The sequence below is a fragment of the Ruditapes philippinarum genome, unplaced genomic scaffold, assembly GCF_026571515.1.
Source record: "Ruditapes philippinarum isolate M1 unplaced genomic scaffold, ASM2657151v2 ctg1212_1_1_1_1, whole genome shotgun sequence".
NCBI classification, from domain to species: domain Eukaryota; kingdom Metazoa; phylum Mollusca; class Bivalvia; order Venerida; family Veneridae; genus Ruditapes; species Ruditapes philippinarum.
In genome coordinates, this window is record NW_026856678.1 from 81,371 (window position 1) to 107,675 (window position 26,305).

General features: G+C 33.1%; 1 protein-coding gene across 7 annotated transcripts in view; it reads left to right on the forward strand.

Annotated features, from left to right (window-relative positions):
- Positions 1 to 1,935: 1,935 nt before the first annotated feature.
- The window catches only part of LOC132747305 (AMP deaminase 2-like), a 63,982-nt gene continuing 39,612 nt past the window's right edge, over positions 1,936 to 26,305 (forward strand). For 2 of the 7 annotated variants that reach the window (XM_060736646.1, XM_060736647.1), the window contains exons 1-7: positions 1,936 to 2,055; positions 11,071 to 11,287; positions 12,269 to 12,313; positions 15,460 to 15,510; positions 22,578 to 22,749; positions 23,668 to 23,685; positions 25,230 to 25,422. In XM_060736646.1, the coding sequence (XP_060592629.1) occupies positions 2,004 to 2,055; positions 11,071 to 11,287; positions 12,269 to 12,313; positions 15,460 to 15,510; positions 22,578 to 22,749; positions 23,668 to 23,685; positions 25,230 to 25,422 (748 nt within the window). In that variant the 5' untranslated portion in view covers positions 1,936 to 2,003. The remainder of the gene's footprint in view (positions 2,056 to 11,070; positions 11,288 to 12,268; positions 12,314 to 15,459; positions 15,511 to 22,577; positions 22,750 to 23,667; positions 23,686 to 25,229; positions 25,423 to 26,305) is intronic. The other 5 variants (XM_060736648.1, XM_060736649.1, XM_060736651.1 and 2 more) reach the window with 4 other exon arrangements.

Here is a 26,305-nt window from a genome sequence, read left to right on the forward strand (position 1 = left end):
ACATGTACCGATAAAACTATAGACAAATTAAATTAGTTCCCATATAAATAAAGCAAGTTTTAAATGAAGTTTGTGCTCGCCCATATGGTTCATTCCGGTGGCTAGGGTAAACAAACCAAACACACACACAGAGGTCTGCCTCCACCAGCAAAACTGATCGATAGTCGCCAAATGTCCTATACTGGGCCGTTGTGACGTAAATCCCAATCAATGAAACAAACAAAATTCAATATTTAAGTATAAGATATGAAATATGATTTCGAAGGGCTTGCAAAATATAACGACAAAGAAATGTTTCATTTATAATGATTTCTGCTGCATAACGTACACGTAAAGATCCCTTGGGGGATTCAAAATTTATTGACCATTGCAGCCGGGGCCTGAGAAATAATTGAGGTACATCGATGTCTTACAATACATCTTACAAGCACTTGAAAATATATAAAACATGTGTTCAAAATCATTAACTGAAGAACTTTCTTGTTGGTGACTTTTCGAACATTTCGACTTTTCGTGTTTTCATCATCGTACTGTCGCGTTCTCACCATAGTAGTTTCGTGATTTCGCGTTTTCATCATCGTACTGTCGAGTATCGCGTTTCAAATCAAACCATTCATAGGCGATGGCCCTAACGGCATTCCGTATATATCCCTGCATGGATCATGATTTGTGTTGAAAATTTTTACTTGTAACAAATTATAAACAATTGACACATTTGTTAAGGTGCACGTATTACTCTTATTTTCGAGCGTCTAGATATAATTATCTATTAAACTTTGTGTATTTAAGAGAATATGACGACAAGTGATATAAGTACGGTGGCACAAAGGTGACATATGTGTGTTTTCATTTATCTCGTGGCCACGAGATACTAAGTCGTGGCCACGAGTTACTAAGTGGTGGCCACGAGATAGCTAAGTCGTGGCCACGAGATACTATGTCGTGGCCACGAGTTACTATGTAGTGGCCACGAGATAGCCAAGTTGTGGCCACGAGATACTAAGTGGTGGCCACGAGATAGCTAAGTCGTGGCCACGAGATACTATGTCGTGGCCACGAGTTACTTAGTGGTGGCCACGAGATAGCTAAGTCGTGGCCACGAGATACTATGTCGTGGCCACGAGATACTATGTCGTGGCCACGAGTTACTAAGTCGTGGCAACAAGATAGCTATAGAGTCTAAGTCGTGACCACGAGATACTATCTCGGTATTTGTTTATGTAACCGAGAATATGAAAGTTCCATGAAATTTCTGTTTTTAAAGTAGAGTTATACAGTTAGTATTGATTTGTATATAACACAGTGTAAGTACAAAGAGGATAAAGGGGTTTAACGAGTTTGATAAACACCGTAATTGCCTTGTTTACTCGATTAGAGAATGGAACTATTTCGGTCAAGGTTTTCAATCGAGCACGCCGCATATGTTTACATTTATTGACCTTTTCGAAAACCTAGCTAAACACCGTTTTCCGGTACGTTACCGATTTAGCTCTGGGGAATTACACCAAATGAAGAACATAACACAGTTACATGATATTTCTATTTTTCTTTCATTATTTTATCGTTTAAGGTGAAAAGAATTGATGTTATTGAAAAATATCAATATTCCGTTAATATCTATTGCAACTTTTTCAAAAAAATAAGTTGTTTAATATGAAAATCAATAAAATTTAAACCGATGTAGTGGAATCTTCCATAATAAATAAGGTTATTTTCGGCGTAAACTTGCGTATTTACTTTATTTTTTTGTATGGAATTATTCATACAATGATATTTAATTATTTTCTTATAAAGAAATAACTGTTTTATTTCAATTTAATTTTAAAAAAGGCGGAAAACATCGAGTTCGCTATTACACTCCATTAGGTGAATTCCCCAGAGCTATGTACAGAAAGTACCGGAAAACGGCGTTTAGCTAGGTTTTCGAATTCGTGAATCTGACAAATAAGAGATTGGACTATCTGCGTTCTTTATTTATTTTATTGTAAAACCCGAGAAAAGTTATGAGTGCAGAAACAAATGGACAAGTTGATGATCCCGCTTCCAGTAGCAGTGGTTTGTATCTTGCATGAGATGATCTGCGCAGTTTTTAACCTTCTTTTTTGCAGCTGACAAATTCATGATATGTTCACATGTTTCCATTTTTTTCTCCATCTTTACCAATGTCACCTACTTCTATAACTGTAATATAGCTCCATAACAATGTCAATCTTTTGGGAACAAATGGGACTTCAAAACTTCCTGTAGAAATCCATAATCCTGAGATAACTCACATAAAGAACTGAGGGAGAAAAGATTCTAAAATTTTTGGGAGTGTCTGTAATAAATTTTTAGATTTTTGTTTGTTTCCATGTCAAAATCCGTGTACAGTACAGTACACTTGATCTGGTTTCCATAACTTGATATATCAGATTTATGATTGTTGATATCCTGATATACCAGTTTATTGAAGTCAGGGTCTTTCAAATAGATTTGTCTGGAATCGGACCAATTTTACGAAAAAAGTTGTCTCGGTTGAAGCACGTGATTAGGACAGTTATGATTAGGTTATTTATCGACCGTGATCTGGCAAGGTATATCACCACTCTAAAATCAAATTATAAGATAAAGTTTTGTTAAATCGATCAAAAAATTAATGAAAACTTATCCCGGCTATACATAACATCAGGGTCTTTCAAATAGAATGGTCTGGAGACGGACCAATTTTACGAAAAAAGCTGTCTCGGTTGAGTCACGTGATCGGTTTATCTACCGACCGTGATCTGGCTTAGCACATCACCATTAAAAATCAAATTATAAGATAATGTTTTGTTAAATTAATCAAAAAATTACTTAAAACTAACTCTGACTACATTTATTACCAGTTTTTACTGTAAAAGTAACAACTTTATAGATTTGCAATGAAATTAAGAATTTTTCATTCCCGGTGTCAAGGTAAAAATCTACCGCTCATACTTGAAAATAGGTCCGAGTTTCATGAGCTTTTTTAAATTTATTCATTGTTCAATGACAAAATAGAAATTGATTTTAAAGAGAAAAGATGTTATTCAATCTTATCATGTAGAAATATCATAAAATTTCACGATATTATTTGTAAATATTGAATGATTAATTTCGCGATTTTCAAAATGGCGCCGTTTATCGGCAAATATTGTGAAAAAGCAATCTATGTTTTTCAACAAATATAGTTTTAAAAAACATTATTTTCTGAAATATTTATCCTTTTTTCACAAGTTTAAAGATTTTTAAATAACATCATGTCGTTAAAATTTTCATTTTTTGCTCTTGTATTTAATATTCGCCCTTTTCTTGAACACTTATATAATTTGCGTACAGCAAACTATACCGAGTTATACCGAGACATGTTTAATTGTAGTGAGAAGGGTTTACATAGCGTGTTTCCAGACCATTCTATTTGAAAGACCCTGATAACATTATTAGTTTTTACTTTAAAAAGTAACAATTTTATAGATTTGCAATGAAATTAGGAATCAGGGCTCTCAGTAGGGTCAGAATTTCATGAGTCAAAGACTCTTTGGCCAAAATTTTCACGAGTCAAATCATTTTTTTTCTAGTGTCATTTGACTACATGAATAATTTTTATGTTACAAAATTGACTGTATTGGAGGTAATTTTTGGAGATTCCAAAGTCTAAATTGACAGAGAAAATCCATAATTATAAATGTCTATACCTCCCCCCCCCCTAAAAAAAAAACAAATAAAACAAAAAAATGAATTGCTGTGAAAGAATAAAATAAGCAGCAGCTTTTCTGATTAAATGTAAAAAATAGGAAAAAAATTATCTTTACTGGTATGTTATATCATATTAATTTTAAATACCAAAATGTACCTTGGAATATTTAATGGAAAAAGAAATAACAAATGCACAGGTACTCCAAGTAAATCAAAGACGTATTATAAAACTTTAAAAGCAATCAATAATTGACACCTCAAGTATGTAAATCTTATCAGTTGTGTAGAGCTATTTTTAGCACTGTCAAATTGCAGCCACTGAATTGTCACGCTTCAGTGCACAGGGTATAAACAATGCAGTGTGTAAAGCATTTTATACACGGCTTATACTGCCTGTTGACATTTTTAATGAGTGAGATTTGAACATATGTAGGATTTGATAGGTAATTAGGGGTGGATTAAAGGTAATTATTATTGCATAGCTGAAAATCCCATGTGGCAAATTGACTCTTGAGCAGATTTTATCACGTGTCAATTTTGTGCATTTCCCGATTTTCACGAGTCAAAACCCGGATCCCCGTGTCAATCGAGAGCCCTGAGGAATTTTTCATTCCCGATCGGATGTCAACATAAAAATTAACTGTTCATAGTTGAAAAGATTTCAAGTCATTTCAGCCCCAAGATGTATCGGCCCAAAATTACCTAAGACGTTTCGGCCCTTTACCAAATCGGCCCCATATTTAGTTAAGAATAAGTCTTACCGTGTTAACGTGTTTTATACCAGAATTTTAATAGCATATAAATAAATGAAAGAATAAAAGAAATGAGATAATTAATTGAATAATTAAATTATGAATTTTAATTGAATGAGGCTAAAATAATAGTAACAAAAACAAACAGAACAGAACATAAATTTTATTTAACAAAACATAGTACACGAACACTGAAACATATTTAATCTGCTTAATATCAACAAGTTTTTTTTTCAAATTTGAACGATTAATAAGGAAGACAAAGAACAATACAAACATTTACATTATCAACAACTATTAAATTAATAGTAAGTGACGAGTTTATGCAATAACAGTTAAAAAATTAAAAGATAAAACAAACAATACTTTGTAAACAGACATTTTTTATATAAAAAAACAAACAATAAAAGTGATAGATTTTCAAGCAGGGCATATATTGTCAAGAGATTATATCAAATCATAAGTTAAAAAAATCTTTGATATTACTAACGGCTGATTAGCAGTACGCTATAAATAATTAATTTGTTAAACCAGTATTAGGTGTTTTGTATTTCTTGCATGTCACACCTTGAAAAAAACATTTATCTAATTAGCAATTGATAGACCTATAATGGATTATCAATTAAGGATTAAAATGTCATAATTGTTTGTGTGCCATCAATTATCAATATACTACAATTTTTAAGGATTTTAAGTATAAAAATTCCTTTTATACTTAAATAAAACTGTAATAAAAAAATAAAACTGTAATAAAAAAGGGCCGAAATGTCTCGCGGAAAAGGGCCGAAACGTCTAGGGGTCGATTTTTGCACAGGGGCTGATTTGGTTTGGGGCCGAAACGTCCTGTTTGCTTTGAAAATAGGTCTGAGTTTTATTAGCTTTTTTAGCTCACCTGAGCATGCTCAGGGTGAGCTTTTAGGATCGATGATTGTCCGTCGTCCGTCGTCCGTTCACATTTAGTTATTAACACTCTAGTGGTCGCATTTTTGCCTCAATCATCATCAAACTTGGTCAGGATGCTTATCTAGTTGATAGCTCGGATGAGTTCGAACATGGGTCATCTCGGATGAAAAACTAGGTCACAAGAGTAAAAAATAGAAAAACCTTGTTAACACTCTAGAGGTCACATTTTTGCCTCAATCATCATCAAACTTGGTCAGGATGTTTGTCTAGGTGATAGCTCGAATGAGTTCAAACATGGGTCATCTCAGATGAAAAAGTAGGTCACCGGAGCTAAAAATAGAAAAACCTTGTCAACACTCTAGCGGTCACATTTTTGCATCAATCATCATCAAACTTGGTCAGGATGCTTATCTAGTTGATAGCTCAGATGAGTTCGAACATGTGTCATCTCGGATGAAAAAGTAGGTCACCGGAGCTAAAAATAGAAAAACCTTGTTAACACTCTAGCAGTCACATTTTTGCATCAATCATCATCAAACTTGGTCAAGATGCTTGTCTAGGTGATAGCTCGGATGAGTTCGAACATGGGTCATCTCGGATGAAAAAGTAGGTCACCGGAGCTAAAAATAGAAAAACCTTGTTAACACTCTAGCGGTCACATTTTTGCATCAATCATCATCAAACTTGGTCAAGATGCTTGTCTAGGTGATAGCTAGGATGAGTTCGAACATGGGTCATCTCGGATGAAAAAGTAGGTCACCGAAGCTAAAAATAGAAAAACCTTGTTAACACTCTAGCGGTCACATTTTTGCATCAGTCATCATCAAACTTGGTCAAGATGCTTGTCTAGGTGAAAGCTCGGATGAGTTCGAACATGGGTCATCTCAGATGAAAAAGTAGGTCACCGGAGCTAAAAATAGAAAAACCATGTTAACACTCTAGAGGTCACAATTCTGCCTCAATCATCATCAAACTTGGTCAGGATGTTTGTCTAGGTGATAGCTTGGATGAGTTCAAACATAGGTCATCACGGATGAAAAACTAGGTCACAGGAGCTAAAAATAGAAAAACCTTGTTAACACTCTAGTGGTCACAATTTTGACTCAATTGTCATCAAACTTGGTCAGGAAACTTGTCTAGGTCATTACTTGGAATAAATCGAACATGGGTCATCTCGGATGAAAAACCTTGTTGACATTCTAGTGGTCACATTTTCGACTCAATTATCATCAAACTTGGTCAGGATGCTTGTCTAGGTAATTGCTTGGATGAGTTCGAAATCACATGTGAAACTAAGTCGACTCAATTATCATCAAACTTGGTCAGGATGCTTGTCTAGGTAATTGCTTGGATGAGTTCGAAATCACATGTGAAACTAGGTCACCGGAGCTAAAAATAGAAAAATCTTGTTGACACTCTAGTTGCTACTGTTTTGATCCAAGTATCCTGGAAATTGGTCTGAAAGTTTGTTTTGATGATTGTTTGAATATGTGTCACCTGGGTAAAAAACTAGGTCATGCACACTGCTCAAATATGGATAATCCTTGTTAACACTGTAGTGGTCACATTTTTGACTCACCTGTCATGAGACTTGGTCAGAATGCTTGTCTAGGTAATTGTTTGGATGAGTTTGATAAGTCAGGTGAGCGATCTAGGGCCATCATGGCCCTCTTGTTTTAAATTTATGCATTGTTCAATTGGAAAATAAAATTTGAATTTACAGATAAAAAATGTTATTTAATCGTATCATGTAAAAAGTTTATAATATTTCATGACTTTATTTACAAATATTTGATGTTTAATTTGGTGTATTTTCAAAATGGCGCTGTTTATGGGCAAATTTTTAGGCCCCCACAGAGTGGGAGCATATAGCTTTGCACTTGTCCGTCCGAGTGTCCGGCCGTCCGAGTGTCCGGCCGTCCGTACGTCCCAAAATCTTGTGAACGCAACTCCTCTTAAACCGGGTGGCAGATTTTGCTTAAACTTCCAGGGATGAACAACCTTAATGTGTGGATGGTAGTAAAGGAAGGAATTTTTGCTGCGACCAAATTTAACAGAATTATGGCCCTTTGTTGATTTTTTCACTATATACTATGTAGAAATTTTGTGAACGCAACTCCTCTTAAACCGGATGGCAGATGTTGCTTAAACTTCCAGGGATGAACAACCTTAATGTGTAGTTGGTAGTAAAGGAAGATATTTTTGCTGCGACCAAATTTAACAGAATTATGGCCCTTTGTTGATTTTTTCACTATATACTATGTAGAAATTTTGTGAACGCAACTCCTCTTAAACCGAATGGCAGATTTTGCTTAAACTTCCAGGGATGAACAACCTTAATGTGTGGATGGTAGTAAAGGAAGGAATTTTTGCTGTGATTAAATTTAACAGAATTATGGTCCTTTGTTGATTTTTTCACTATATACATTGTACTAAGTAGAAATTTTGTGAACGCAACTCCTCTTAAACCGGATGGCAGATTCTGCTTAAACTTCCAGGGATGAACATTGACCTTAATGTGTAGATGGTAGTAAAGGAAGGAATTTTTGCTGTGACCAAATTTCACAGAATTATGGCCCTTTGTTGATTTTTAGTTTTCAACTTGTGGCACATGTAGTCCAAAAAATATTTGACCTAGAGTCATGAGATTGACAGAACAGTGGCGTGTGGGGGCATCCGTGTCCTATGGACACATTTCTAGTTTTAACAAGCAATCTATGTTTTGTATTAGATATGGCTTTAAAACATTATTTTCTGAAATATTTATCCTCTTTTCACAAGTTTAAAGATTTTTCGTTTTTTGCTCTTGTAAATAAATTTCGCCCTTTTCTTAACCCATTACTTCATATACACGCCTTTTAACGCCTTTTTCATCCCCCCCCCTTTTTTGTTGTCTCAAATGATGAAAACATGCCTTATTTAGGCCCCAAACACTTGTTTTTGTTTGAGAAATGTTGTTAAAAAAGTGACCTCTTTTTCGGCGCGGCCCCCCAACCAAAAGATACATTAGGGGGTTTGAAGGGGGGCGGAGTCCCCCTCATCGCCAAGAAAATTTTGGACTTGTGAGAGGCTGTAAATGACCCCAGATTGATCATAAGGTAACGTGTAACCAACGCTGAAAAGCATTTGACTCTATCTCAATCCATTGAGAAGTTGCAGCACTTTGAAATCAATATTGATGGAAAAAATCAACATAAAATAGTGATTTTTGGCAATTTTGAGATGTCCCCTCGTTGTCATGGTAACAGAAAATTTAAGCCTGAGCATGTTGTTGCAAGGGCAATGGTCCAGTCAACATTTGTGCCAAGTTTGATTAGTGTTGAAGCAGTTTTTATAGTATTATAGCAATTTGAACTTGTAACGGGAGACTTTTCAATGAAAACAGCCATTTTTCACAAAATGCTCATGAAGTAATGGGTTAATGAAAAAAATAAATAAATCTACAAAACAACAATTTTTCTTCAAATTCATATGACAGGCCATGTTTAAACATGGAAAAACGCGATTTAGGGTAATTTCAAGTATTTTCATCCTTTTCTGTTAACCCATTACTTCATATACACGCCTTTTAACGCCTTTTTCACCCCCCCCCCCCCTTTTTTGTTGTCTCAAATGATGAAAACATGCCTTATTTAGGCCCCAAACACTTGTTTTTGTTTGAGAAATGTTGTTAAAAAAGGTGACCTCTTTTTCGGCGCGGCCCCCCAACCAAAAGATACATCAGGGGGTTGCCAGAAGGGGGATGTGCCCCCTTCTGTTTGGGGGGTTAGAAGGGGGGCGGAGTCCCCCTCATCGCCAAGAAAATTTTGGACTTGTGAGAGGTTGTAAATGACCCCAGATTGATCATAAGGTAATGTGTAACCAACGCTGAAAAGCATTTGACTCTATCTCAATCCATTGAGAAGTTGCAGCACTTTGAAATCAATATTGATGGAAAAAATCAACATAAAATAGTGATTTTTGGCAATTTTGAGATGTCCCCTCGTTGTCATGGTAACAGAAAATTTAAGCCTGAGCATGTTGTTGCAAGGGCAATGGTCCAGTCAACATTTGTGCCAAGTTTGATTAGTGTTGAAGCAGTTTTTATAGTATTATAGCAATTTGAACTTGTAACGGGAGACTTTTCAATGAAAACAGCCATTTTTCACAAAATGCTCATGAAGTAATGGGTTAAACACTTACCTAATTTGGGTCAGTGATTTTTCTCACTTAATTTGGAAGAGGCCTTTGCCATTTGATTTTGGGAAAAATTATTGCTAAAATTGCTAATTTGGGAAGTAAAAAAGCAGGTTTAAGTTCAGAGTTTTGGGAAAACTGCATGATTTGAAAGACAATTTCAATTGGGAAGAGGTCTTTTATTGTAGTCTGTTATATAAGCAGGAAAATCACTGTGCGTATAGCAAACTATACCAAGTTCTACCGAGATATGTTAAATTATAGCGAGAAGGTCTTACATAGCGCGCTTCTGGACCATTCTATTTCAAAGACCCTGTTGCAATGCAGCATCCGACTTTGAGGCCATGCTACAGAGCCCTTGTGTTACTGATCGAGCCTTTGTATGGCATTGCAGTGTCTGGGCCAATACAAACCATGCTACAGAGCGGTGAATGGGGATATTTCCTTTAATGTTTCTCTTTATTTGATTAAATTAAATTCTTCATTTACATATTTAACAAGCTTTGTAAATGTTTATAAACCTTTATGAATGATGCCGCATGTTGTTTATTCTAGAATTTATATTGATGTTACTGACTTGAAGTTGTTTTCTTTTTATCTTTCCAATGCATTTATTATTATTTGTGTTTATAATCATTATGTGGCATTGTGCCCATCCAAGCATAAATAAAGAGTGAACAGGTGAAAGTCAAAATAAGTTAACATTTTGTAGAAATTCTTTTCAATTTCAAAGTTTACTTTGCATGACAGATAAATATTTATTATTTACTCATGTGACCCAAGGAACTATCTGTAAATATCCATTGGAATTTACTTGTAACGTTCAATTTGTAATTTGAGAGTGGCCTGAACATTTTAGTATTATATTGTACTGTTGGTCTAACTCACCATTTGTCAGTTAAATTTTTTGAAATATATACTAGAAAATTGTTGTCAATTCAGCTAAAATTGATATTGACAAAATGAGGAAATTTCTCTTTAATGAGCACAATTATTGACAACCACATGATAATTATAAAAATACTTGTGTAACTTGACCCAGTGTACATAATTAACCCTGTAAGGAGGTAATTTACCCACAGATATGTCTGTCTCCAAAACCCCAAAGGTTTTAAGAATTTTATACTTCTTACTTCGAGGAAGGATTATTTAAAGAAAACTGCTATCGAGAGAGGGAGGAGTGGTGGCATAGTGGTTAAGGTGTTTGTCTCTCAACCCACCAGTCATGGGTTAGAGTCCTACCTACTCAGGTCAAGACCATGTTGCCTCATATGACACCGGTACTGGTTGCTTCTAGGTCAAGGAAGCAGACTGGAAAGTGATTAATATAAGTTGCAAGAACTTGTTTCACAATCAAGCTAAAATTAATGTGTTTAAACTAAACTAAAGAAAACTACTGTTTTTAACTTAAGTTTCAGAGAAGATTGTTGTCCTTTTGTCGTGCTGTCAGAATCCTTTAGATATTGGTAAATATTGTCTGAATTGGCTACTTTGTTGAAAGTGTAACTATATTAATTATTTCTTAAACTGCTTGTTTTTTTTACAGAGAATTCAAGCTCATCAAAAACTTTTGAGCCGCACTCATTGAAGTTTCCAAAGCATACTCTCAGTGGCGCTGATGACGCGTTTAAAAGTCTTGCGGACACTTATTACCAGCGTACACTGCAGGGAAGGAAGGAGATATCCGCCCCCTACAAACAAGCGAGCTACCCAATAGAACAGAGAGAAGATAACCAGTATTTTGAGCGACAGTTGAGTACAAGGTATATTTGTACAATATGAATAATAATTTATCAGACTGATGATTAACTTTTGACCTGCTGGATGAATAATCAGAATATCAGTGTGTAATGGATTTGCCCTTCTTTGAATTTGGAACAGTCCATTGAGTTTAAGGGAATTCATTATCAAAATACAAAGTATCAAACATTGATCTAGTATCAACACAGAGATCGAATTCTCCACTCGTCTGCTTGAAGTACAAGTGGAATTTAAAATAATTCACTGTAGGACGATTCGAAAAATATTGCCTGCACATTTTATTTAGTAGCTCTAGTGACTCTGAAAATAATTTTCGGTGCCTGCCAACAGTAAAGAATCTGGTCATGTAGCATGGATGTGCAGGCTGCCTGGGCTCTGTACTGGTGGTCAAGACTCAATCACTTCCAGTTCCAGCAGGCTAAGGGTTAATATTGAGTAAATGTGCTGAATTGCTGTGCTTTAACTAACATTTGTTCTCCTTAACATGGTTCCCATTTATTTCCTTACTAAACAATTACTTAGTTCTAAAGAGCGGAAATGTAAAATCTATACCTCATGTTGATATGACATATCATGTATGATGTCACTAAACCAAATTATGTTGGGTTGAGCAACAACTTTTAAACATCAATGAATTTAGAGCCAGAAAACTACAAGCAAATTCAGGCTTATAATTTAAAAAAATTATAAGCCCAACCAAAGGCTTAAAAGGCTACCACTAAATTTGCATACTATTTAGATTTTAACTATTTTGTTGTAATAAAATGAGAATAGGAACATTGATCTTATTAAAGCATGGAAGGTCTTGACATTTTTTAAGAGGAAAATAACAATTTGCAGGGTCACAATACTGTGCATATTCAGTATTGTTTGAGAGTGTCATGAAAGTTGCTTGCTGCTGCATACAATTGTACCAGTACTGTGATTTGAAATTTAAAGTCACTGTTATATATAGGTTTTTTTTATTATCTTGTAACATTTAGTGTCAGTGGATCAAGAAAGATTCAGACCAGTGCTACACCTGATAGGTAAGGATTAGGATGCTCAAAAGAAGGTCTTAGATAATATCTACACTTTAGTCCAGTAATAGGTTAACTCCTTACATCATCTAATAGGAGTTAACCTGTTACTGCACTAAGGTCCTCTAGGCAAAGCAGGCTTATTTGATTAACCCTTAACCTGCTGGAACCAAAAGTGCCACCAGTATAGAGTCCGTCCATCCAGCACATCCGTGCAGTCTGACGCGGCTCTATACTTTTGGCTGACAAAATTAAAATTTTCATCTAAATACCCCCAAAAATGATAATGGACAGTTCCAAAAGTATTAAATGTATGCTGGATTAGTCCATTTTAGAAATTCAGCAGGTTAAAGGTTGAGATGATATGTATTCAATTCAGTTTGCCTCGGCTTTTGGTCTCTGCTTGTTGGATTGACAAATTCAAAGACTTCCTTACTCTGTTGGCTAGACAGGTGGAATTATATTTTCCTGCATCTTTGAGAATACAATCATGTACCTAATCATTATGGGAAGATGATGTTATGGTACCCATATCTTACATGTAACTTATCAAAGGGACTCCACTGAGGTTTTTGACATTATGGGATTGGAAATATTTTCCCAAGATTTGTGTACCAATTGATGAAGGTCTGGATCAATGACTTATGTGCACATTTTCAGGTCTTTCACTCACCCTGTTTTTCTAGAATAATCATTTTTATTGTGCAAAATGACACAAAAATGAAAATCATTACAATGCTTTTCATTCAAATCCCGCTAAGAATCGCACAAAAATAGATATTCAATTTAATTTTGAGTATAATATTTAGTTATCCTTTGCAGAGTTTTCCGTTTTCACAATTTTCCATATTCAAATTTTATCTTTTTATGCCTTTCGACCTCAGTGGAGTTCCTTTAAAGTTATAATCTCTATTCTTTGATATTGTGTCAAAAAATGTATGCATTTTCTGTTAATGTATACGTTTTCTATACGTTTTCCCAAAATCAAACTCTCTAGCTCTAGGTTTTGTGATAATGGTAAATTTATTAAGTAAAACAATGACCTTAAAAAGAAAAAGTTTCATTGACAATTATACATGTACTTCATTTGTATATTATGTATAACTTTCACATGGAGACAACCTTACCGCTGTGGGTTGGAATCCTGACATGGACTTTGGATTCTTTCATGTGAGGAAGCTATCCAGCTAGCTTCTGGAACGTTGGTGGTTCTACTCAGGTGGCCGTTGGTGGTTGAAAAATGCACAGAAGGGCATCTGAGGTCTTCCTCCACCAGTAAAGCTTGAACATTGCCAAATGACCTATACTGTGTTGCTGTGACGTAAAACCAAATCAAACAAACAAACATGGAGACAATCACAAAGATTTTTTTTTTCATTCAACATTTGTCACCAGTCATAATTCTCTTTCTTGTTCTACGTTGTATAACATAATTATATAATCACTACTTATTATCAGTTATCTGGGCACTGCTTAAGTTTTAATGAAAATTACTGTAAAAACCACTGACTTTGCTTCCATTCTACCTTATTGATCCAAAGATCAATGATTTACTTAGTGCTAAGTTATATTAGTTGTTACATATCTGCAATTAGTTCACAAGATGGTCATTGACGTTACTATTTTACATTTTTTTTTGTAATCAGGTGCTTTAGTTATTGTGTAATGCCACTTATATATTATTATAATCATTTACATTTTGGTTATATTAAACTTTTACTGCAAAAACATAAACAATCAAGCTTTATTTTTCATTCTGTGAAAATGCTGTGTGTGGAAAGTGAGCACTTAGATCTTGTTACATGAAAATTAAGGCAATTAATTCAATTTGTGCAGTTGAAAAAAGGGCATTTATTACAATGAAATTGATAATTAATGCTGAATAAAAATGTACAATTGGGTGAAATAGGAATTGAAGCTTAAATGATAATGTGAAAAGAGTAAGAATATGGAAATTGATAAGGAGTACTCAAAAATGTAAGTAGGTTCAGTAACCATTTGTTTTCTCATAAATGCACTAAGGGTGTTCTATTTGTACTTTTATAAATATTGTTTATTAAGGGAGGGAAGTTTATTAGAATTCATACAGCATTTGTTGCATAATAAAGTTATTAAATATAAAAAATCATTGGTGTAATATATTTGTCAGCATCTACACATATATACATTGTATCAATTTGTGTCATCTAAAAATAGAATAGTCAAGACAAAAGCATATTTTTTTTATATAGAATTTAACTATTTTATAAAGTATGCTAAAAGCACTATTAATGGGCCTTTGATATGGTATCAAACCAAAAATGTAATTTTTTCAGGAGTTATGCCCCTTTTATATGCATATTAATGATTAGCTTTATTAAGGTCTGTGACTAAAAGTAGTAATGATATATCAAGGACCTGGATGTAAGTTTGTTTCACATGTATAATGGTGCTTGTTAAAGTATAATGAAAATAGTACATAAGTAAATGTAAATGATATGGTAAATTACTTAAAAGCTGAAGATTTACATCCATTTTTGACATCATAAAGCCCATAAATACCAGAAAATTATGAAAAATTCAAGGTCTGGCTTAAGTTCATGGTGATAAACTGAGTAAAAAAATGTTTATGTATAACCCTTTAAAAGTTAGTAGTAATGATATTTTATTATTTATCACTACCTATCACAGACCCTATGCAAAAATATATTAGATCAGTGAATAATAATTAGATTTTGGAGCTAATTTTACAATAAGATCTCAGATTCTAGTGGTTTCAGAGAAAGACTTTAAAGTAGATTGCCATCGTTGGCTTCTTTAATGTCAATTTAAATGCTGAAAAAGTATTACAAATGTATACAGACTAAATATTGGAATATATAGTACATGAACTTAAAGTTAATACAGTTGTACATGTTATATAATTATGAATATTAATTAAGTAAATATGAATTATATGCTAAATATTGAATATATGCTATTTCGTATAATGTTGAACAAAGGTCTTGTGAAGAAGAAACATTTTATGAATCTTCATGACATTCAAATGTCACCTTTTGAACCATTTAGATCTACTAAGATAATGTTACATGTATATACAATTTGTATTATAAAATGATTGTTTGTTTACTAAGATGTGACTTCCACTAATACAATATTTACTCTGTACGTTTCAGACCTGCTCCGTTAATTGCGGAAACCCTCAGCCCAGTCCATGACGATCCTGTGTGAGTGAACACCTATATATAATGTATAATCTTTACCCTGCCGGAACCGGAAATGATAATCATTTGCCACCAGTACTGAGCCAGGCCAGCCTGCAAATTGGTGCAATCTGGCGAGACCCTTATACTGTTGGCTGAATTACTTTTAATTTTTCATCCTGATTTACTTAAATTGATAATTGACAGTTCCAAAAATGGAAGCTGGACAAGTCCATTTAAGAAATTCGGCAGGGTTAAGGATAATATGCACGCTTGTTTTGTATTTCAGAATGGAATGTTGTGTGTCAGTCAAATTTGTGGTAAAATATCAATTTTGTCAATTTTTCCTTAAACATTAAAATAAGCACAAAACCTCTTTATTTCCCTATGTTTGATTTAAGGAAGATTTGTGCATGAGTCTTGTACTTAATATCTTTCATAATCTATGAAAAATCCTTAAGACTGTAAATTATAAGGATTAAAAATGGTATTTTTGTGTACTGGTTGTGAAGCACTTATAGTAGGTGTTGTTCATTGGTAGATGGCCAGCTTGAAGTTGAACTGTCTCTATATAATTCTACTCCCAATTTTAGCTTTTCTGTATAAAGAATGGATAGTGCTTAATTAAAATAAGGGAATGGTCAATATGGACAGGTCCATTTAAAATGTCCCTAAAATTGATAATGGACAGTTCCAAAAATTGATGCTGGACAAGTCCATTTAAGAAATTCAGCATTGTACTAAGGGCTAATATTTGAAATTGCCACAAATTTGACTGACACTGTTGTGGAAAAACTGCCGGTAGATGATTTAGAAAAAAATGTACTTGTATGCATGGATATTGGGGCATGAAACTTGTCTTTTTGTTTATATGCATGTAATCTACTTTTATTTTTTGTATGTAAATATAATACATATTTATTCCAGAAACATTAACCTTAGAAAAGAATTTATTAACATCTAGAATTTATGTTAAACAAGAGATATGTTTTCTTTTTTTTTAACTGTGAAATAAGTAAAATGAGTTTAATGCATCTTGCAGCATCTTGTTATAGATGTGTAAGTAATACAATGTTTATGTGAACACTTTCTGAGATCAAAATTTTTACTTAATTTATTTTTAATTTCTACATTTATAGAGCTTAGAGTTATAATCAATAATTCCTCTATAATGATAAACAACCAATATCATCAAAATGTCCTTTTTTTTTAAAGTCTGGCATTATAAACTCATTTATTAAGCTATGTAGAACTGTAACACTGTAAACACCATGTGATAACTTAATCCATCATACTCAGTGTAGTTCAGCATAGACCTTAGCTCAAAATTTGCCAATCTTAGTTCATTCAAGATAAACCAGTAGTTCAAGATGAACTAGCTGAAGTTCAATATTTACCCTAGTTTAATTAAGGTGAGCCTTTCCCTATAGTTCTTTAACACCTTTTCATACCACTTGCCCCTCACCGCTGCAGGTGTGAATTTGTAGCTTTCACATTGCACAGTGTAATGACCAAATATATAATGAAAGGGAACAGTGGCCTAGTGGTTTAAGATGTTTGCCAGTGTCAGCCAATGGACTGTAGGTTTTAGCCTTGCTTAGGTGATGATCATGTTTCCTTTTATGACCCAACACTGGTTAATTCCAGGAAGCAGGCATGCATCTGTGGCTATGCACTTTCCCTATATTAATCATGCTGAAATTTGTTATGTTTAAACTTATTATTATTATTTCATTCATACTGCTGTAACTTAAACATGTTAGACTCCTAACAACTCTAGTGTTCATACTTGCATCCTGTATTTTGTTTTATGCACCAATATACCTTTCTTTCAAGATCCAACCTGCAAGTAAACATTTAATAATTATAATAGTTACTTACTTTTCTGCAACTTAAATTGTATTAATGCTGATGCATGAAGTAAAAAACAGTCATTGTCTATCTGTTACCTAGATAATTTTGTATATATAAATTTTCAGCATTTGTATATATAAATTTTTAACAGATTTTAATATGAAGAACAAGAAAAGTGCTGTACAAATGTTCCATAAATAAGAGTAGTGCTTTGAAAATGTATGCCAGAAATTTGATACCATCTTGCTGCATTTCAAACTCTATAACAGATAAAGGGCAATTATTTTCCTTGAAGATGTTACAGCTGAACTTGTGTAACATCTGGACTTATGTGACATCTGAACTGATGTAACATCTAAATTATGTTACATCTTAACTCAACTTATGTTTCCTCTGCACTCATGTAACATCAGAACTTATGTTACCTCTGCACTCATGTTACAGCTGCACTCAAGTGACATCTGCACTTGGGTGACATTTGAACTGATGTGACATCTGAGCTTGTGACACATCTAAATTACGTTACATCTTAACTCATGTAACATCAGAACTTATGTTACCTCTGCACTCATGTTACACTGCACTCAGGTGACATCTGAACTCAGGTGACATCTGAACTGGGTTGAAATCTGAATGAATGAATGAACAAATAAACCGGAGGTTGATAGATTGGTGTAGTTTTCTTTCATTTTTCTCTGGCAAAAAGACCTATCAGTTTAAAGACCTATCAGTTTAACTTCAGCAAATGATGTTATTTTGGCTTTTTATCTAGTTAGAGCAAAATATAAGTGTAGTTTCTTAAGTTATAAACAATCATTTTAACTGGGTCATAATTATAATAACCTTTGGTAAATCAATTTTATACTTATTACCTACATGATTATATATATTTAAGTGTTTGTTGTACAATATTTTGATATCTTATACATTTGGCTATTCCAGTGATATAGAGGCGCTGTCAATTTCAAATGTCTCCTCGTAAGATAATGTTTGTTTCTGTTTAAGAAGTTATTTTCAGATTTTCAAAGTATTCATTAAGAGAAAAAAATGTTTTCAACATTTTTACTGACAAGTTAAATTTATTATGTTTTAAAGAATTTAATTTAAGTTTTTAATTATTATTCAGTTGTATTGTTACAGTTTATAGTTAAATTGTTCAAAAAATCATATTATGTATGACAACCAGGCATCAACAGGATAGTAACACTTTAAAGTTTTGTTTGCAATTTCATATGTAAATTATGGTTAAAGTTATTTTCTTTAAACTTCACAGAATGTCTTTTGGTCATTATTATAGGTTGCTGCCTCATATCTCTCTAGCGTAGACTTTTACCCCTTCATGAACTTTTACTAAATAATATCCCTTTGTAATTTTCAAGAAAAAGTCCTGCATGTACTGGGTTGTTGTTTTACTTTTAAGCAGTGATGATGGGCCATATCTGTTATTTTGTTTTCTTTAATGAGCCTTTAAATAGCAGTATTTTGGTGTTGATTTTATTTTTATTGCATACCTTTATTTTTAGTAAATTTTAGTTTAAGGGAATTTTCTTATTTACATGTTTTGATGTCATTTTAATGAAGATTCTGTTATTTCATGTAATATGATAATGATTTTCAATATTGGTTTTGTTATGACTGATGTGGTCTGTGTGGATTTTCTTTAATTGAGACTGATCTTTTAAATTTTAGGCACCATAATTTTATATACAGGCAGGGGATTCAGGATTGTGTGCACATCAACATCCCCCATCCCCCCCTCTCGACCGCCCCTTAAATTTTCCAAGCAACCCCTCAATTACATAAATTTGAAAGTGTTCATTTTAAATTAAAATGTAATATTTGTAGAGCAAATTTCCTTTGATATCAATAAAAATTAAAATAAAAAATGGGAGAAAGAGAGTGACTGAACACTGACTCTGAATATGGTTCTTATGAATAATTTGGGGAGTGTCTGAATGTCACTAAATACCCTTAATTGCATCTGAATGCATCATTTTACACCAGTCCTACCATTTCTAAATTTATCTTGACCTTTCAGGGCTCATCCTGGGGGGAAATTTTAGGAAGAAGTGACTTCCTCGCGAAAATTAGAGAGAAGGGAAACAACCCAATGTGTATGCATGGCTATACATCCTTTAACTTTAATATAAACACAATAATTATTAACCACACATTTCTACAGTTTATTAATTAATAGTAGATCTGGCAATGGCATCTAAATGTTTTTGAGCTGCAAATATGAATAAAAACAAATTATTTTTGATATCTATTTATCAGCTATTTATAAGCTTTCTCTAAATATATGTTTATATATTTCATGTAGGTTTGTTGATAATAATGTATAAGAAAAAATATGATGAATAAATTAATTTTATATTTTTTACTTTCCTATTGTTACTTTCAAAAGAAGATGAAGTTACATTAGATAATTATTGAATAATAAAACCTGTTCTATTCTGTTCTGATAACAGGAATTTCTTTTAAGATCCTTTATGTAGTGATGTCACCTTTAAGTGAAATTTTATACATGTATATAATTATGCTTATAAAACAATTTTCAAACATCAAAGAATATGTAAAATATGTACTGCAAACATTTGTGCACATTATATTTAATCACTAAAATTATATACATTCTTTTCTTATTCAAAAATTTGACTGAGAAATTATAGAAAATAAATTTCTAATTACCTCCCTTTATTTTCATGAAATGTTTAATTCGGTAATATCTTTATAAATAATGCTTTTTGAAATTTACAATATTGATAAATCTTAATCTGAGCGTCATATTTATGACAAATAAAACAAATATATATATTGAAACATTAAGAACACTTCTTTCCTGACAAATTTTGTTGTTATATACATTACATGATATATGACCGATATTTACAGCATGACGATCATGATTCGTAGTTTTAGCCGGGATGTCGTGCCCACTTGCGTAAACTGTGTCAAATTTGGCATTTCTACACAGAGAACAATGCCAAACACCCTCACTGTCCACAACATACCAATCGTAAGATTTTTGCGAATTTGGCTTTCGTAAATTTTCGCGTAGGTGTATCAGAATTTTCATCTACAGTAACTTTCTTTTACTGCTAGGTTTGGGTTTCGCCCTGTAGCCATGACGTGAGCGACATAACAATTTTACAGTAAAAAATTGATGTTAAAGGACTGATATTATTCAAAACTATGATTAAGTTTTTAATCCGGTCGCTGATCATTAATGAAATTGATTATTTTTAATTGACTAACAGTTTTTTGATAGCCGTGAAAACTCCATTGCACCTTGCCTTTACTCGGGTTAAACACCGCCATGGAAGTGAATTGAGTATATCAATTTAGATATTTGGGAAAAAACAATGTATAATTATTGCTAAATCCCGTATTAAACTCGCAAAAGTGTCACACAATTATACCCGTTTTGGGCCGATGCTCTCATTATTTACTGTTTAAAGTAGTCAGTCAATCGCTTCGCATGCATTCAGGTATATTTAGCGTAGTATAAAGCGACGCTCTGATTGGATAATGATAATTAGCAGTCGTCATATGGGCGGATTCAATCTCTGCTCTTTGCATCGCCAAGTAATTACTCTTTGGGAATTAAGATTTTATCAGCGAAGTTGACTTCTCTTTGATTAATCGGGAGAGGGAAATGGGAATATACACGGCGAAGTTTTCGCCTGAATTGCCCTTCCGGATGAGCCCTAACCTTTGCCAACTTTTAGGGAAGACCCCTTCCATAATATCTACCCCCAACTAGCAGCCATGCTATATTTGCATATGTGCTCAGCTGTGCTTATTGGCATCCAGAATTTTCCTGGCACCCACCCTCCTCCAATCTAATCCTGGAACCGCCCCTACAATACATAAATTCATTACTTGGTGAATGTAGATAAATAAACCTTTGTGAATCCTCAGCAATTATTAAAATGTAAGTACTTGAAATAGTTATTAGATGATAATTACATACAATAAACATTTTAAATTTGTATAACTTTATTTCATGCAATTAAAAATAAAGACATGCTTCAAGATATGCATTCTTTAATTTTCTTAAATTTAAGAGATTTGTAATTTAGTAAAGAAAAGATGTTAACATAAACAAGAGTGCCTGGGCGGATCCTTCAATTTACTGAGAAACATAGGAAAAGGGTATCTGTACTTAAATTTGATATATTATTCAAGAATTTTAGGAGAAATTCAAGATATTATTAATTGGATATTCATAGTTAATATTAATGAATGTGGGATTTAATCCAACACACCACATTGGCTGTGTCATTACACTTTGTTAAGGTTTTTCTAGAACCTTTCTTTTTCTGTAATCAATGAAGTACTCCAACTTCAAATATATCTAATAACCAGATTTATAAAAGGCAAAATGAAAGAAATCTGGTCATTTGGTTGGTGAATGTCAGCTGATGGGCAGACTGTTGGAGAGGGGTGTAAACTAAAATTTCTTTGTGTAAATACTAAGCAATTTAAGCCATATTTCCTTAGAATTACATTCCACAGCTTAAGGGCAGATTTTAGGCAGAAAACTTTGTTTTGTGACTATAATTCTGTCCCTTTTCAGACATGTCTTTGGCATCATATCAGTAATTATAGATCATTGATAAAGATACATAACTCTTACATAGATTTAAATGAATTATTCCCCTATTCCCCTTTTTGAACATCCTAAATTTTCACAACCACTAATAGTTTTCACTGAAAGTCTTTGCAGTATTAATAGTAGATGACAGACCAAGACCTATAACTAGTTTTAGCTAGGATAAGATAACTCTTACTTGTATTGACACTGAATTATGTCCCTTGGTAAATACCTATTAAACACTGAGAATAGTCAAGTTTGCTGTCCCTCTGGCAACATTTATTTGCTTATTTACTGTTGTGTAATTTAATTTAGAAAACTGCCGCCTAATAATTCTTGTTACACTATCAAGCATAACTGCTCTTACAACTTTAATGCATGTTTTTGCTCAGATTGTTTATAACTATACATGGTAACTTACCAATTAACAATATTAATTACTGTATTTTTCAACTCAATAATTTTGTTTTTTGTAGAAGTACATAAAAATCGTAACCAAATTGATTTTTTTTGTAGGAAAGTCAAGTAGGTTAAATTGTTAAAATACTAGTATTTCAGAATGGACATCTGCGGCAATAAAGGTATTTAAATAATGTTTTATTTGCAAATAGTAATGAATTGATTATATGTTTTACAGTTCCGGTAGTTTCCGGCATGGCAGTGGTGGAGACAGGGATGGGCATTCTCATCTTGAACGTTTTCCGAGCCAGATCGAGGATGAGTTTGATGAGATAGCTGAAGTTATAGAGGAGTATGACAATGCTCCCCTGTTCCAAAGAATTCATATCACCGGGGAAGACACTTCTGGGGTAGGTATTTATCTGTACAGTGGAACCCCTAGATATGAGAATGGATAAGTAGATGTTAATTATAAATGTATATAGAAGTCCACAAAGGGCATGCCGACTTAATGGGAACTGGTTTAGAGGGGATACATAACAAAGTGGAGGGGAACCAGTTTTGAGAGGAGATACAGACGGGGACCAGTTTAAAGGGGATACATTACATTATAGAGCGGGACCAGTTGAGAGGTGAAGTAGACTAGAGGAAACAAAAGAATTTAGAGGGGATACAGATAGAGGGGGACTAGTTTAGAGGGCCTTACCAGTTTATTTATTGAGTTTCTTTTTTTATATAGAATTTTTTATCACTAAATAGCATAGATAGATATGTTAGTATGATAAGGGAACCTCATTTATGGAAACAGAATATTAAACTTTTCAATCTATGGCTATAGTTTCTAAAGTTTACAAAATTATTTACCAAACAATTAGGTACATATGTATTGAAATTTCTAGTTATTAGGAAAATAATAAAAGTTCAGATGAATTTTTTTTTCATTTACATTGATTCTCTTTTATAAACTGCACTCAGGTCCAAAGACTTTGCAGTTTTATATTCATCTTTGCAAGGATTAAAGAACATTCCGAAATAGAGTGAGGCAATCTTGTTGGTTAATTTTTTTGTTTATTCAAAATTTATTTCAGTTAGATTGTGTAGAAACCTATACTAATAGACACACTCTCTGTTAGCTTATAGACTGGAACCGCAATGAGTTTCAAGGAAATAATGGCATGCCTCTAACAGGGTTTGAACCCATGCCATTTTTAGTATTCTTTAGATATCTTGACTAACATACTTAAACCACTTGACCATAAAAATATATGATCTTCATCTTTAGATGAATTTGTATTATTCCATTATAATTGTTTGCTTTATGAATACAGATTCATACTGTTGGCCCGGTAAGTGGGGTTTGAGCCTTTGGTGAAAGTTATATTTCCCCTGCCATGTACACAGTACATCTTTAATGTCCTCTCCTTTCCCACATGTTTGTATTGAAATGAAGTCAAGGCATGTTTGGCACATATTAGAATAATTGTTTTTGCTCAGATGCTTACTAAAACATGGTTTACTAAAGGCTTATCTGGCTTGTTTATAAAATAATAATCTGATATTGCCAGTGGAAAATATTCTGACTGGTGACGATGTAAACTGTAGTATTTAGGTGAACTATACAGGTGAGTTTACTACCAAGTTACCCTGTTATAATGTGAAATGAACTTGACCTGATTTGACCTTTGAGAGAGGTCAATTGATAATTACATTTTCATGAGTCTATCAGATTTGCCTTCAATTAATTCAAGTTTGTTTGAAAATATTTGGTTTGGCTGTGGCGACCTTGGGCAATTACAAAAGGTAAAGATGTAAATATGAAAAACAATGCTGAAGGTTAAAGGCTCGACATGCAGAAGTGCTGTTCTAGTGTGAAGAGGCATGTACCTATGGTCTTACAATCCAACCTATAAAACTGTAAATTTCAGTGTTATGGTCTTAACATTATGTTAAGTTACTTTAAACCCAACCTTTATACAATCATGTTTAAAAATGTTATGATAAAGATTAATGCATGAAATGTTTTACCAATGTTTTCTAATATTTTGAAATTGGGTTAAACTGTGATGCTTAACTGATATTTGCAGTTGCTTTGAGTGATAATTTATGATACTGAATAAAAACGGGGAGAAAATGCATGGAGCATGTAGAAAAATTTCAACAATTACTAATCCTCCAAATAAGTCTCTTTAAATGATCAATAAAATAGTACGAGCGTTATTGAAATTTTGGTACATATATGTTCAATGTAGTGCCATTGTTATGTTGAAGGACAGTGGTATGAAGATTTGCATGGCATTAAGCAAATTCTAATTAAGTGTTAAAAAAGTCCCAGAAAAAACAGATTTAAAAATTAAGAATAAAATAAAAAGAGTAAAGTTCAAGTTGACAGTAAATATTGGTCTAGTAAGTTAGGTTTAACATGTAAATCCTTTATTATTGACTTCATAACTCAGGAAAGAAAGTTGACAAAATTGTTATTAAAATGACCATCCGGATATTGTCCTGTAATGTCACGTGGTACTAGAAAAAAATAACACTGAAAAAAAAAATACTGTTGTATATAAAACAACATTTCAATTTATTTCAACAATTTTTATGTATTTTGAAGAGATATTTTATAGGATAAAAAGATCAAAAACCATCACAATTTATCAAAACATGTTTCGCTTTGAAATATTAGTATATCTTGTAGAGGTGAATTACTTTAAGAGAAAAATTATATAACAGATTCATATCTACTCTAATCTTGTACAAAACTTTTTATATATATCAGAATTTCTATAATTTAAAAAAAAAACCAACAAAAATTAATGAATAACATCCTGTCATGATAAGTGTTAATATATAAATCTTATACAATGTATGTGTTATTGAATTTTTTCATGGATAGGTGCCGCAAAAAGACCTTGAATTGGCCTCACAGAGTCTCGTCAAAGCATTGATGATCCGTGAGAAATATATGGCAATGGCCCAGCAGACATTTCCAAAGATTACAGCAAGGTTCCTCCAGTGTCTGGAAGATAAAGAAGAGTTCCAAGGCCTTACAGAGGGGATAGATTTGGCCGATAAAAAAGTTTTAGAAGGTATGAGGCCCCATTGAATAAATGGTTTAAATTTTTATTATAGCTTTTTTCATCTGTTGTGTGCATTATATAGCAATGTTTCTATGAAATGTATTATTTCTTTTCTGTTAAAATTCCTTGGCTATCACTGAGAATTGCAGTATGCTCTCAGTTAAATGGTTACTAGGCATTTAAATAGTTTTACTTCTTTAATATAGAAATGCTCAAGATTTATGCTGCTTATATGTCCATTTATTTTATTTACTCTGTGGCCTGTATTCTTTATAAATATGCCTGATTTTCTTTTTAAAGTCAATGTAATATCAATGGAGCTTAAGCCATTAGAAAAAAACTTCTACATCTATGTTCATATGTTGAATTTGTCTTGTCATTTGTCTATACATGTATATATACACGCACATACATACAGAGAAAAATCACACAAAAAATCTGCAGGCCACAGCCAAGACTGAAACTTGATTGCCAGTCCAGTATGCTAATCACTATTCAACAGTGGTTGTTGCCTTTTCTTCGTGCTAATTGAGTACCAGCTGTGGTATGCCAATTTTTGTGTGTGATTTTTCTGTGAATGACTTCCTGCTCATGACCATCTTTCTTTCATGGTTTGCTAATTGGTGTCATAGTGTTTATAAGTGCATTTATTATTTGCATATTAATTGAAAATATTACAAGTATTCCCTAATTTATCCTGTGAATAGACTAACTCCGGAATTAAGAATATTTGGGTTTTTCCCAGCTAATCCAGGGGTAAATACAAACTTTCACAGTTACAGCTTCGAAATTAAGCGCAACAGGTTGACTAATCTATTGTAGTGAAGCTATAACGCAAATTTACAGATTTCCAGATAACATCTATTAACTTAGCATTCATAATGGCTTAACC